The 13885-nt window shown below is 56.1% G+C and overlaps 1 protein-coding gene across 1 annotated transcript in view; it reads left to right on the forward strand.

Moving 5' to 3' along the window:
• Positions 1-13885, forward strand: part of Rfx1 (regulatory factor X1) — a 36407-nt gene that overhangs the window by 14166 nt on the left and 8356 nt on the right. Inside the window, 7 exon segments of the mRNA XM_045139151.1 lie at positions 1997-2106; positions 2432-2515; positions 3468-3575; positions 4923-5039; positions 6806-6901; positions 7906-8000; positions 12259-12643. Coding sequence (XP_044995086.1) covers positions 1997-2106; positions 2432-2515; positions 3468-3575; positions 4923-5039; positions 6806-6901; positions 7906-8000; positions 12259-12643 — 995 coding nt within the window.

Raw genomic sequence — 13885 nt, forward strand, 5'->3', positions numbered from 1 at the left:
GGCCTGAGCACGCGCTTCACCCGCGAGATGGTCTGGTCCCCGGATCACCTTCTGGGCCTTGCAGGTGTGCCTACCTGAACCCCACCAAGGGCTCCCTGAGCCTCCTGAGGCCGAGCCGGCTCCCTGCACCCCAGACAACCCAGGTGTGAGGGAGCATGTGACTCGGAGCCAGCTCGGGTTTCCCGGGGCGGGGGAGCTCATCTGGGGCTTCTGGGAGGAAGAGAGCAGATGGGAGGTATGAATCCAGCCAAACCTGGGGATCGGCCCTGAGGGGGCCTCAAGGAGTCTCCCAGATCACCTCCCCCACGCCCGCTACCCCAGCACACGCTCAGAGCCCCGCCTGCCTGGGCCTCACATGTGCCTGGAGCTAGCTTCCTGCCCTGGCCAGGCTCCATCCATGTGTCGCCCTAACTGTCGAGGCTCGCTGGGCACCTCTGCACCTGGAAGCCTTACCCAGCTTCCTGCCGTGTGCCCGAGCTGGCAGCGCTGCTCTCAGGCCATGCTTCAGCACTGGCAGGGACTGGGCACCGTTAGATGTGGCCTGTCGGGTCGTAGCTGGTGACACAGATGAGTCACCCCCTCTCTTGCTATCTGTTGTCTTACTGGTAATAGCGGAGGACTGGAGACATGGCTTAGCAGTTAAGGCACTTGCCTGCGAAGCCTAAGGACCCATGTTTGACTCCCCAGATTCCATGTAAGCCATATGCACAAGGTGATGCATGAGTAAGGTCACACATTTGCACAAGGTGGCATACACGTCTGGCATTCGATTGCAGTGGCTAGAGGCCCTGGCATGCCCGTTCTCTCTCTCTCTCTCATGCTCTCATTTTTTTTTCATAAAAATAAACAAGGGGAAAATGGAGTCCCCAGAGCAGCGCCTGCAGCTGTCACCTTGATCACCCCTTGTCCCCGGGTGGCCCTGTCAGGCAGGTGCCGGGGACCTCCCTGGTCACCCAGGCAGAATCTCAGGACGATGGGCCTGGACCCTAGGGGCCTTAGAAGTACCAGGGAGCAAGGATGGGCGTGTGTCCACCTGATTCTGGCCTCTGAGCTGCTGGAGGACAAGCCAGGCCACACTCAGGGGGACAGACCAGATTGCATCCCAGCGTGAGCCAGGGTCTCCTGGCCAGTGTGTCTTGGGGATGCCGTCCCACTCCACACCCCTCCTGCCCCATGAGTCACTGAGCAAGATGTGTATGAAATTTGATCTGCTTGAGCCTGATAGCATCTCTGGGTACCAGCCTCTCTCTGTTCCCGGATGCTGCCCCAGCCCCCTCGGGCAGCCTGCAGAAGCGGAGTGTTTATTGAAGAGGGCACGCGGGAGTTCTGGGCCCACGGGGGAGATTAGCTTCCCAAGGTTGCAGGTATAAAGGACCTGTGCGCCCTGCTGTTCCCATAGCGGCAGGCACCCTGGGACGGCCGAACACCCAGAGGGGAGAGGACAGGGCGGGGGGAGACACCATGTTCTATGACTGCCTCTTCTTGGCTGCCTGCCAGCGTGAGTACCCATCTGCCAGGTTCCAAGCCCCTTGGTTGCCCTCACTGCGCCGAGCACAAAGAGGGAGGTTGGGGGGGTGCTTGCTGCAGTGGATGCCACTCCCGATAGCTTGTGTTCCCCTTGCCCAGAACCTTGGTCCTGCCCAGGCTTCTAGGACCATGCCAGGAGTGTGTGTGCTGGTGGTTGGGGGTCGGACTTGTTATACACATAGTTCTGCCTTTCAGGAAAAGGAGCGTCTTGATCTTGTGGGAGCTCCTCAGACAACCCTGTCTGGTTCAGCTTCAGGACAGGGTTGTGGGTACTGTTTCTAGATGTGAGGGACCCGGGGTCTTCCAAGCCCCCATCCCTCCCTCCCTGGTAGATGCGGGCAGGGGTAGACAGGGCTTAGGAGAGGCCAGGCTTTACGGGTCAGCTTTGAATTATAGGGACCTCCTCAGACAGGCTCACGGAGGAAGCTGAGGTAGATGTCAGAGCCAACGTGCCCACTTCTCTTGACAGAAGGTGCCATGCGGCCCAGTGAGACGGTGTCAGAGGCCAGCCCGGGCTCCACAGCCAGCCAGACCGGCGTCCCAACCCAAGTGGTGCAGCAGGCACAGGGCACCCAGCAGGTAGGACGTGGCCCTCCCCAGGGGCCACCTCGCTCTCACCTCTACCCCCTGACTCCCTGGCCCGAGCAGCTGGGCACGGTGGCGCACGTCTTTAGGCAAGAGGTAGGAGGATCGCCATGAGTTCGAGGCCAGCCTGAGACTCCATAGTGAATTCCAGGTCAGCCTAGGCTAGAGCAAGACCCTACCTTGAAAAACCAATAAAAAAAAAAGTACATTAAAAAAAAGACACGCACAGCAACTGCCCTCCACCCACCCAGGCCAGCCTCCCCAGAAGGCAGACTCCCAAGGGGGCAAGCCTGGCTCAGCTCCTTGCTTGCCCCCACAGCGGCTACTGGTCCAGGCCAGCGCGCAGGCCAAGCCAGGCCATGTGTCACCTCTGCAGCTCCCCAACATCCAGGTACCCCAGCAGGTAAGGCCTCCTGGGACAGAGGACCAGTTCCCCACAGCCCGCTTGCCTCTGTCCTTGCCAGAGACCCAGACGTAGGTCCCATCCAGAAGCTGCCTTGCCCCTTACCTCTGGGCAGCAGTCTAACGGGGTGAAAAACTCAACCCCCTGGGGAGTGGGGCCTCAGCGCTGGAGTAGCCGCCACAGTGACCTTCCACAGAGCCAGGCTTGGGAAGGGCTGGCAGCAGGTAGCCTGTAGGTGCGGCTCCAGCGTCCGTATGGGACCCCAAGTCTAATGCCTGCACGAGACTCTGCCCCGGAAGGCCACAGTTGGGGCGCTGAGGCACATGTCCATTTCCGGTTGTTCAATACCAAATGGGACAAAACATGAGGTTTTTATTTCGTACTGGTGCTAGTGCTGGGGGTGGGACCCGGGGCCCCGGGCGCACTGAGTGTACGTTTCACTTCTCATTGGCACCTCAGCCCGGTGCAAGCAGAGCTTGAAAACAAGAACACCTCTGTTTTAGGAGGGGGGATATTTTGAGGTAGGGTCTCATTAGCCCAAGCTGGCCTGGAACAGCTGATGCCTCTGCCTCCGTCCCCTGAGTGCTGGGACTAGGGGGGGGTGTCACCATACCCAGTTCTAGAATCCATTCTGTGTGGCCTGTGAGTTCTGCCCCTCCTTGGCTCCAGTGCCCGGACGAGCCCGCTCACCGGCCCGGCTGCGGTGCCCCCACTGTGCGTGGCACCGTAACTGCAAGGTTGGAACCCCCAAGGCAGCAGCCAGAGGTGCTCCTGGGCATAGATTTTGGCGTCAGCAGGCGTGGAGTACTTAGAACCCAGTGCCCAGGGGCTGGGGCAGCTCAGAGGTTGGGCACAGGTACAGGAGGCCCCGGGCCCCATCCCCGGCACCAAACCACAAAGGCCACAGCTTGGGTTGGGGTGGTGACGCTGTCCCTCTTCCTCCTGGCTACAGGCTCTCTCCGCACAGCGCCTGGTGGTGCAGAGTGCCACTCCAAGTGCTAAGGGTGGCCAGGTCTCCCTGGCGGTGCACAGCGCCCAGCAGGTGCACTCTCCTCCTGAGGTAGGAGGGGCCCTGTTGACACCCCCCAGCCTCTCCCTGTGCCAGCCACACATTCCATGGCATACTTGGGCCCTCCCTCCCTCCCTCCTTCCCTCTCTCTCTCTCTCTCTCTCTCTCTCTCTCTCTCTCGGTACTTGCAGGGGGTAGGATCTTGCTATGTAGTTCAGGCTAGCTCCAAGCTCACGATATGTAGCCTAGGCTGACCTGGATCTCATGGCCGCTGGCCTCAGCTCCTAAGTGCTGGGATGACAGGCCCGCTCCATCCCGCCTGGCTTACCTGGGCTCTTACCCGGAACCAGCTCCTGTTTTCCCACTGTGTTCAACCCCGCGGTGGGGGCACCCAGCTGTCGCTGGCCTGCTGGCTTAGCTGAGCAGCCTTGGAGCGTTGCTAGGGAAGAAAAGGGACTTCCCACCTGCTTGTCAGGGCTGCATCCCAGGAGACAAACTGGCCTCCACTTCCCTCCGTCCACAGGGGCATCTCATAGTTGCCGTGGGCCACATACCCACCAGCAGCAGGTCAGAGGTGGTTCCTGGCTTAGATTCTGGTATCAGGAACTCAGGGTCAGGCCCAGGCTCACCTGGGTCTTGTGGGCCGGCCTTCTAGCCTGAGAGCCCAGAGTCTTCTGTGTGTGTGAAAGAGCGACTGGTGGGCTGCGGAGACAGCTTTAGTGGTTAAAGGCGCTCGCGTGCCGAAGCCTGCGCTTGATTCCCAGTGCCCATGTAAAGCCAGACGCAGAAAGTTGCGCTTGCGTCCAGCGCTCGTTTGCATTGGCAAGAGGCCCTCATGTGCCCATGCACACACACGTGCAACTCATCAAAAGTTTTTCAAGGAAGAGCTCATGATGCCAGGTGTGGTGGTGCTTACCTGTACTCAGTAGGCAGAGAGAGGAGGACTTCCAATTGGACGTCAGCCTGATCTTCGTAGCAAGACCCAGTCTCGGAGCAAGTGAAGTCTACTGTCTTCTCTCTTGCTTGAGGATCACCACCCGAGCACGCTGGGCTCCGCGGCCTGCGTGGCCCCGGGCACACTTCCTCCGCTTCAGCTGGGAAGCGGGGATCTGAGGCGCCCACCCACGCGTCTGGCGCTGGCGGCCCAGTTCCAGTAGGCCCTCGCTCCCCTGAGGGCTTCATCCCACAGACTGCCGATTATGGAAGTCACCAGTGACCCCCAAACCATCACTGGGGAGGTCGGTTTCCCCTGGATAGTGTGCCCACGGCTCCCGACGCCACAGCTGTTACCAGCCTGGGTGGTTGGGACACGTCACATCCTCGGTCTCCCTCCCGAGGGCACAGCTGGGTGCCAGCCAGCAGCTCCTGACGCCGTCCTTGTGTCTCCTTCTCTTGCAGCGGTCACCGGTGCAGGCTAACAGCTCCTCTAGCAAGGCCGCGGGGCCCCCCGCAAGCACGGTGGCACAGCAGCTGCAGGCCCACGGTGTCCCGCAGAGCGTCCCAGGGACCCCAGAGGTGCTTGGGAAAGACAGGCAGTGGCTAGGGCCAGGGGTCTGCGCCAGGTGGCCGCTATAGCCACCCATGGCCACGCCCCTGGTCCATTAGAGCTGAGCAGATGGGTCCAGCCCCAAACCATCATCTGGGTATTTGACAAGTGCCTCTGCGGCACTCCAGGTTCAGTGTCCGGGGTGGGGGGAGGCTGTGGGTGCACCTGACACAGCACGCTCTGGGGACAGCTTCGAACACCCACCGTGGAGGGGCTGGGGGTATCCTCTAGTGGCATACTCGCCTAGCTTGCACAAGACCCCGAGGACGCAGAAAGCAGAGAGAGAATTCCCACAGAGGCCTACCCAAGCCCATTTTCCTCGGGGGAGTCCCAGGGTCAAGTGCCTGCTCACCCTCAAGTGTGGCCAGGCCAGGCCTCCTGGTGCCGGTGCTGGCCGCAGTGGCCTGAACAGGGACAAAGGCTCTCTGCTGACTGCCCAGGCCGGGAGAGAGGAGGCCTGGCCTATCCAAAAAAAGAAAGAAAGAAGTTAAAGACCAACCTGGGACTACAGAGTGAGTTCCAGGTCAGCCTAGACTAGAGTGAGACCTTGTCTCGAAAAACCAAACCGACAAATAAAAAACAGGCGAGGCAGGGTTTGGTGTGTCCTCACGCTGACAGGAGGGTTGCTTTTTAGCTCAGAAATTTATAGCCAGCCTGGGCAACTTAGTGAGATCCCGTCTCTTAAGTAAATAGAAGCACTCAGGGGGCTGTGGCAGGGGAATTGCTGTGAGTTTTGAGGTCAGCCTGGACTAGAATGAAACCCTACTTCCAACAACAATAGCTAAATTCCCCTGGGTTTGTAATTCAGGTTTGTAATCTCAGTTATTTGGGATGCTGAGGCAGTAAGATCTCAAGTTCGGTTTTTTGTTTTTCGAGGTAGGGCCTCACTCTAGCCCAGGCTGACCTGGAATTCACTATGCAGTCTCAGGGTGGCCTCGAACTCACAGCAATCCACCTACCTCTGCCTCCCAAGTGCTGGGATTAAAGGAGTGCGCCACCACGCCCGGCTTTTTTTTTTTTTTTTTTTTTTGGTTTTTCGAGGTAGGGTCTCACTCTGGTCCAGGCTGACCTGGAATTAACTCTGTCATCTCAGGGTGGCCTTGAACTCATGGCAATCCTCCTACCTCTGCCTCCCAAGTGCTGGGATTAAAGGTGTGTGCCATCACGCCCGGCTTTTTTTTTTTTTTAGATCTCAAGTTTTAAGATTGGCTTTGACAATTTAGACTTTACCACAAAATATAAAGTGAAAAAAAGATGTATATAGTGAAAGGGGGGATGGGGTGTAGCTCAGTGGTAGACTGCTGACCATCAGCATTCCCGAGGCCCAGGCTCCAGTCTCCAGTTCAAGGGGAAATAAAATCTGAAATAGACCAAAGTCATCCTTCTCCAGAGCTGAGACTCCACACCTAGGGGTACAGCCAACCCATTACTCCCAGTCACTGTGTCCAGAGTCACCCACATCCCCAACACAGAATCCTAGTGAGGACAGATGTCCAGTGCGTGGGTCCCACCATCTTGAGTTCTTGCCAGAAGCCGCAGGGGAAGCTCCCTGTCCATTGGGAGGGAGGGTCACCAGGATGAAGCTGGGAGGCGATGGTGGTCCATAGTTGAAAGGTGTCCCCCTTGGGTGGGGGTGGAGGGGGGCCCCCTACAGGTCGACAAGCTTGCACTCAGGTGTCCATAATTGCCATGGTTACCACAATAACACTTCCCTCTCTCTCCCCTTCTTTCCCAGAGGTCAGTGGTCCAGGCCACTCCGCAGACGCCCAAAGCTGGCCCAGTGCAGCAGCTGACCGTGCAGGGACTCCAGCCGGTTCACGTGGCCCAAGAGGTGTGCCTCTCCCCATGGATCTGTGCCCGCGGGGGTGACTGGGGGATACAGGCCCCTGAGCCAAGGGAGGGACAGAGTCACTTTAGGGTGCTGAAGGGCTGTGCCGTCTTCACTGTGGCTCGTCCAGCGTCCTCCCCCACCCTGGAGAACCCCACCAGTCAGGTCCCAGGATTTTCTGAGATCTGGATTCGAATCCTCCTTTGGGGGGAGCTGGATCTCTCCCCCTCCCAGTCCGAGACGCGGGCGGGGACTCCGCGTGGGTCCTCCCGGTGGTGACCCCCGAGTGTCTCTGTTTGTCCTCCAGAGCTCAGGCAGTCAGTTTCCCGCTAGGAGGGCAGAGCCGCGAGAGCCCGCGAGCAGCGGCCCGGGCCCGGCCCTGCAGCTAGGCAGCCCCGGGCCGCCGCCTGCCCTGGGCCCCGAGCCGTGGCTGGAGCTGGCGGGGGCGCCGCCCGTGCAGACTGTGCTCCTGGAGCCCCTGTGGCCTGGGTTCGCGGCCCGCGCCCGGCCCGACCTGAGGGTCAGCGTCCACACAGTGCCCCACGTGCTAGTGCTGGGCCCGGCCCTCAAAGTAGGTGGCCGCAGGGCTGGGGGGCGCATCCCGCCCGGCTGCCCACCTCCCACCCTGCCCCAGGCGGGGTCCAGGCCCCTGGCTCACCCTGCCCAGAAGAGCAGGTGGTGGGTGGAGGTCGGGCTCCCTCCTGGGGTAACCGGCCGGCTTTCTAGGGTCAGCTGCCTAGTCTCCGTGCCCTAGGGGCGTGTCTCCGGAAGCTTTCCCACCTTGCAGGCTCTTGTGTGGGGTTCCCTCCTCTGCCCCCCAGGCCCCACCCTTGCCGTTCCCAGACCCAGCGGGCGCTGCGGCCCTGCAGCCCCCTCCCAGGCCCTGGCATCCCAGCCCCTGGCATGAGCGGGGCGGGTGGTTGAGAGAACTCACAAGTACATTCCTGCGCTCGGGAGGGAGACGGGGTGCCAGCCCTGATCCTCACATGTCCTTCCTCCTGCCCCAGGTGCAGCAGCTCCAGCAGGTGCCAGTTCCGCACGTGTACTCCAGCCAGGTGCAGTACGTGGAGGGCGGAGATGCCAGCTACACAGCCAGTGCCATGTAAGTGGGGGCCAGTCTGGCCTTGAAGGCTCAGGTGACAGCCGATGGGAGCTTCCCAGGGGCAGCCAGCAAGCAGCTGTCAGAAATGGAGTGCGGGCAGCGGGGAAGGCATCCCCTCAGAGCTGGGGCGGGGAGGTGGAGTCACAGGGATCTGGGTTTTAGAAGAGAGAAGGGAGAAGGCTTACTTTTTTACTAGGTAAAATTTTCTACATAAAAAGCTCTTTTATATATATATGTGTGTGTATATATGAATATAATAGATATATTTAATATTTTAATATATATAAATATATAACATTTTAATATATATATATTTAGGGAGAAAGAGGCAAATAGAATGGGTGTGTCAGGGCCTCCTGCTACTGCAAATGAACTCCAGATGCATGCACCACCTTGTGCATTTGGCTTACGTGGGTCCTGGGGAATTGAACCCAGGTCCTTTAGCTCTGCTGGCAAGCGGCTTAACTGCTAACTTAACCGCTAAGCCTTGAGCTGTGTACCTTCAAGCTCTTCCTCTGTTGGTCCTGGGGTCCCCCAGCACCCTCTCTACCCACTGGGTAGGAGTCCCTAAGCAGCGGCTGCCAGCATGCTTTCCCTCCCTGGTGCTTTACAAAGGTCAATGTTGTCATGTCCACTGGCAGGGCAGGTCACACCATGGTCACACAGTGTCCCGGGCCTGTTCTAACTCTGGCTCCTTCCCAAAAGTCCTGTAAATACCACCTCTCCTCTGCCAACCTCTAAGAGAGAATCCACAACTGTAGTTTTTGTCTTAATTTCTAGAGTTTTCACCACTGTTTTTTTTTTCTTTGTGTATTTTTATTTATTTGAGAGTGACAGACACGGAGAGAAAGACAGATAGAGGGAGAGAGAATGGGTGCGCCAGGCCCTCCAACCACTGCAAACTAACTGCAGACGCGTGCGCCCCCTTGTGCATCTGGCTAACTTGGGTCCTGGGGAATCGAGCTTCAAACCGGGGTCCTTAGGCGTCACAGGCAAGCGCTAAACCGCTAGGCCATCTCTCCAGCCCTCACTGGTGGTTTTCTTCCCTGCCCCCACCAGCTGTCCTTGTAGGCACTGGGAGGAGGTCTGCTCAGAGCAGGCTTAGTGCTTGGGTCGCGCCACCCTGACCCACCTGAGGAGCTTGGCTGTGGCTAGAATGGGCACTGACGGGTCTTGAGTGGAGCCAGTGCTGGGCCTGTCCTTCAGCTCCTTGCCTGGAGAGTCCCTGGTTCACCCTATTCACCAAGTCGGCTGCTGTGGGCGGCTTTTAGGAGCCATTCTTGTCTACCAGGTCTCCCTCCTGGTGCATTCTTGTAGCTGGGTTCCTAGTACTTTGCCAGCTGAGATCCCCACCCTGGTTTTGGCCAGAGTGTATCCAGTGACACGTTCACGTTTGTCCTTTCAACCAGAAAATAATCAAAACTGGGGCTGGAGCCGGGGTGGTGGCACACAACTTTAAACGCAGCACTCAGGAGGCAGAGGTAGGAAGATCACCGTGAGTTCGAGGCCACCCTGAGACTACACAGTGAATTCCAGGCCAGTCTGGGCCAGAGCGAAACAAAGAAAAAGAGGTGTCCCTACATGCCCCTCTATGGAGTCTTCTCTCCCTGCCCCTCTTGTTGGTCCTTGGTGCCTTCTGGGAGGAATGCGAGATGGTCTGCATTCTCCCTCACCCTCCTCAGAACCCCAACAAAGATGACCCAGATGTCCTTACTCTTGCTCCAAATTTCTCTGGGTAGCCTGGCAACCGGTCATCCGTGTACACGCTGGGATGGCTGGAGGAGAGACAAGAGAGGCAGGGAGCAGGCTCCGCCCCCTCTGTTACTTGAACTTCTGGATTCTTTCTTTAAAAAATATTTTAATTTTTTTATTTACTTGAGAAAGTGAGAAAGAGGCAGAGGGAGAGGAGAGAATGGGCACGCCAGGGCCTCCAGCCACTGAACATGAACTCCAAATGCATGCGCCACCTTGTGCATCTGGCTTATGTGGGTCCTGGGGAATCAAACCTGGGTCCTTTGGTTTTGCAGGCAAGCGCCTTAACCACTAAGCCATCTCTCCAGCCCAGCTTCTGGATTCTTTAGGTACCTGGTTGGTTCCTCCTCTCCTGGCCCACTCCACTGTGAAACCCAGGGTCCAGTGTGCTACGAAAGTACTCTACCGATTCCCAACCCTAATAGTTTATTTTTATGTTTGATTTTTTTTTTTCTTTAATGTGGTGCTGGGGCTGGAAAAATGGCTTAGTGGTTAAGGCATTTGCTTGCAAAGCCTGATGACCTGGGTTCAATTCTCCAGCGTCAACATAAAACCAGATGCACAAGTGACACATGCATTTGGAGCTCACTTGCAGTGGCAGGAGGCCTTGGCATGTCCATAGTGTCTCTTGTCTCTTGTCGTCGTCGTCTTCTTTTTTTTTTTTTTTTTTGGTTTTTCGAGGCAGGGTCTCACTGTAGCCCAGGCTGACCTGGGATTTGCTATGTAGTCTCAGGGTGGCCTTGAACTCATGGCAGTTCTTCTGCCTCCCAAATGCTGGGATTAAAGGTGTGCACCACCACTCCCGGCTTAATAAAAATATTTTTTAAAGAGGTGGTGCTATGGGCTGGAGAGATGGTTCACTGGTTAAGCTGCTTGCCCGCAGTGCCCAAAAGACCATGGTTCAACTCCCCAGTACCCACATAAAGCCAGATGCACAAAGCGACGTATGTCTGGAGTATGTTTGCAGTGGCTAGAGGCCTTGACATGCCCATATTCAGTCTCTTTCTCTGTCAAATAAACAAAATATTTAGCCAGATGTGGTAGCACACGCCTTTAATCCCAGCAGGGATAGGCAGACATATGAGGATATGAAGATCACCGTGAGTTTGAGGCCATCTTGAGACTACGTAGTGAATTCCAGGTCAGCCTGGACTAGAGTTAAACCCTGCCTCAAAAAACCAAAATTCAAAAAAAATAAAATGTGGTGCTAGGACTGGATCCTAAGATTATCAACACATGATTTTTTTTTCTTTCTTTATTTTTATTGACAACTTCCATAATTGTAGACAATAACCCATGATTATTACCTCCCTCCTCCCACTTTCCCCTTTGAAATTCCATTCTCCATCATATCCCCTCCCCCTCTCAATCAGTCTCTCTTTTATTTTGGTGATGTGATCTTTTCCTCCTATTACGACGGTCTTGTGTAGGTAGTGTCAGGCACTGTGAGGTCATGGATATCCAGGCCACTTTATGTCTGGAGGGAGCACTTTGTAAGGAGTCCTACCATTCCTTTGGCTCTTACATTCTTTCTGCCACCTCTTCCACAGTGGACCCTAAGCCTTGGAAGGTGTGATAGAGATATTTCAATACTGACCACTCCTTTGTCACTTCTTCTTAGCACCATGATGCCTCCTGAGTCATCCCAAGGTCACTGCCATCTGAAAAGAGAAGCTTCTCTAACCAGAAGTGAGAGTAGCATTAATATATAATATAGGTATGAACATTAAGAGAAGTGCTTACTGGACAGTTTGGCGAGCATAGTATATACATTTAGCCAGACAGCAGCAGACATTACACCCCTAGGGCTCATGACTGCCTTGTTGTAGGCTTTCAGTATCAGGGATGTATTCCCTCCCATGGGGTGGGCCTCCAGTCCAATTAGAGGGTGCTTGGTTTCCCCCATAACAGACATGCCACTATTGCACCGTTTGCTCATTTGGCCTGGCTGGCAAAATCTAAGACTTGCAGTGCCCACTGTTGAGTATCTTCACTGTGATTTCTGTCTCTCCCATTGAACTGCATGCAGAATGGCTTCTTCTAGCTTTCTGTCAGCTGGTCTACAGGGAGAAGATTTTCAGCTCAGCTCCTGCAAGATTTCTCAGTAACCCTGCAGCCCAAATAACACATGATTTTTCTTGAGGGCACTATGGAGCCTGTTGCAAGTTCCTGAGTCTACCTCATTTTCCCCACTTATATAAAAAGTTGCCTTTGCTGGGTGCAGTGGTGCATGCTTTTAATCCCAGAACTCTGGAGGCAGAGGTAGGAGGATTGCCGTGAGTTTGAGGCCACCCGGAGACTCCATAGTGAATTCCATGTCAGCCTGGGCTAGAGTGAGACCCTACCTCGAAAAACCAAAAATAAAATAAAATAAAATAAAGTTGTCTTCAAGTGTTTGGCCTGTCCCTGGTACCTTACAGGTGGAGTGGTGCCACAGTGGGGAGGACTGCTGTTCTCCCGCTCCCCTGTGAACTGAGCCTGGCCCCCTCCTCCGCTCCTCCCACAGACGCTCCAGCGCCTACCCGTACCCTGAGACGCCGCTCTACACGCAGACGCCGGGCACCAGCTACTATGAGGCCGCAAGCGCAACCGCCCAGGTCAGCACACCGGCCACCTCCCAGACGGTGGCCAGCAGCGGCTCGGTGCCCATGTACGTGTCCGGCAGTCCGGTCGTCGCCAGCTCCACCAGCAGCGCAGCCGGGGCCAGCAGCAGCGGCGCAGCCACGGGTGGCAGCGGGGGCGGTGGCGGCAGCAGTGGTGGCACCAGCAGCGGCGGCGGCGGCGGCGGCGGCACTGGCGGTGGAGCTGGCACCTACGTGATCCAGGGCGGCTACATGCTGGGCAGTGCCAGCCAGTCTTACTCCCACACCACCCGTGCCTCGCCAGCCACTGTGAGTGCCTCAGCCCGGCCCAGGCTAAGTGGAGGTGGGCGGAGGGGGGTAGAAACCAGCTGGTGGCTGTGGGCACGGGGGTTCCACAGCGCAGTCAGATGCAGAAGTGAGGCTTGGTGACAGCGTGTGCCTTGGGCCAGATCCTGGCGCCCTGGCTGTGTATTGCTCGGCCTCCAAACCCCAGCTGAGCTGCTGAAGTTCTTAGCACGGCTCAGGAAAGGCTCCATGGGGCGGGGGCTTGTCAGACCTGCGGCCTGCTGGGCCCATTTTGGTAGCCCTGGGTCCGCCCCCACCCAGGCCGATTGTCAACTGTGAGTTGTGTCTACACGCTGTGCAGCCTAGCTTCCGGTCCTTTTGGGTTGTTGGTGGTGTTTCATGAGTGTGTGAGTGTGTACATGTCCAAGTGCTCAGGGTCTCTTACTGCTGTAAATTATACCTGTCTGCCTTCACATGGGTGACTGAGGAGCTCCAAGCTGGCAGGCTTTGCAAGCAAGCGCCTTTAACTGCTGAGCCATGTCCCTAATCACATCGTTATGTGGTTTCTTTTTCAGTTTTTTTTTTTTTAATTAACAAATGCTGGGTGTGGTGGCGCAGAGGTAGGACGATCACCGTGAGTTGGAGGTTACCCTGAGACTATAGAGTGAATTCCAGGTCAGCCTGGGCTAGAGTGACACCCTACCTTGAAAAACAAACAAAAAAAAATTAACAAAGTTTACTTTTTGTCATTAATAGTGTGTTAGCAGAATCCACATGAATTTATATGGTTTTGTTCCATAGGCGTAGACTAATTGTTATTGATAATTTAATCCAAAAAAATTAAAAATATTGTTATTTTTTTACTTGCAAGAGACAGAATGGGTGCACCAGAGCCTCCTGCCACTGCATATCAAATCCACCCACATGTGCTACTTTGTGTATCTGGCTTTACATGGGCTTATATGGGTGCTGGAGAATTGAACTCTGAGCAGACAGGCTTTGCAAGAAAGCACCTTTAACCACCAAGCCGTCTCTCCAGGCCCCAAAATAAAATTTCTAAACACTCAGAATTACTCAATTTTTTAAAGTATTGGTGATCCACCTGATTCTGCACCCCATGGGTTCTCATGTGCAGTCAGCACTACCATGCCAGCTAGGATGAGGGCATTCTCAAAGAGGGCATGCTCGCTCTCTGGGCTGTGCAGAGCAGATGCCACGGGCCCCAGATGGCCACTGAGCCCATGGAATGTGGCTCATGTTTCTGGA

This window comes from Jaculus jaculus, chromosome 21 (genome assembly GCF_020740685.1).
Source record: "Jaculus jaculus isolate mJacJac1 chromosome 21, mJacJac1.mat.Y.cur, whole genome shotgun sequence".
In the NCBI taxonomy this organism is placed as follows: Eukaryota; Metazoa; Chordata; class Mammalia; order Rodentia; family Dipodidae; genus Jaculus; species Jaculus jaculus.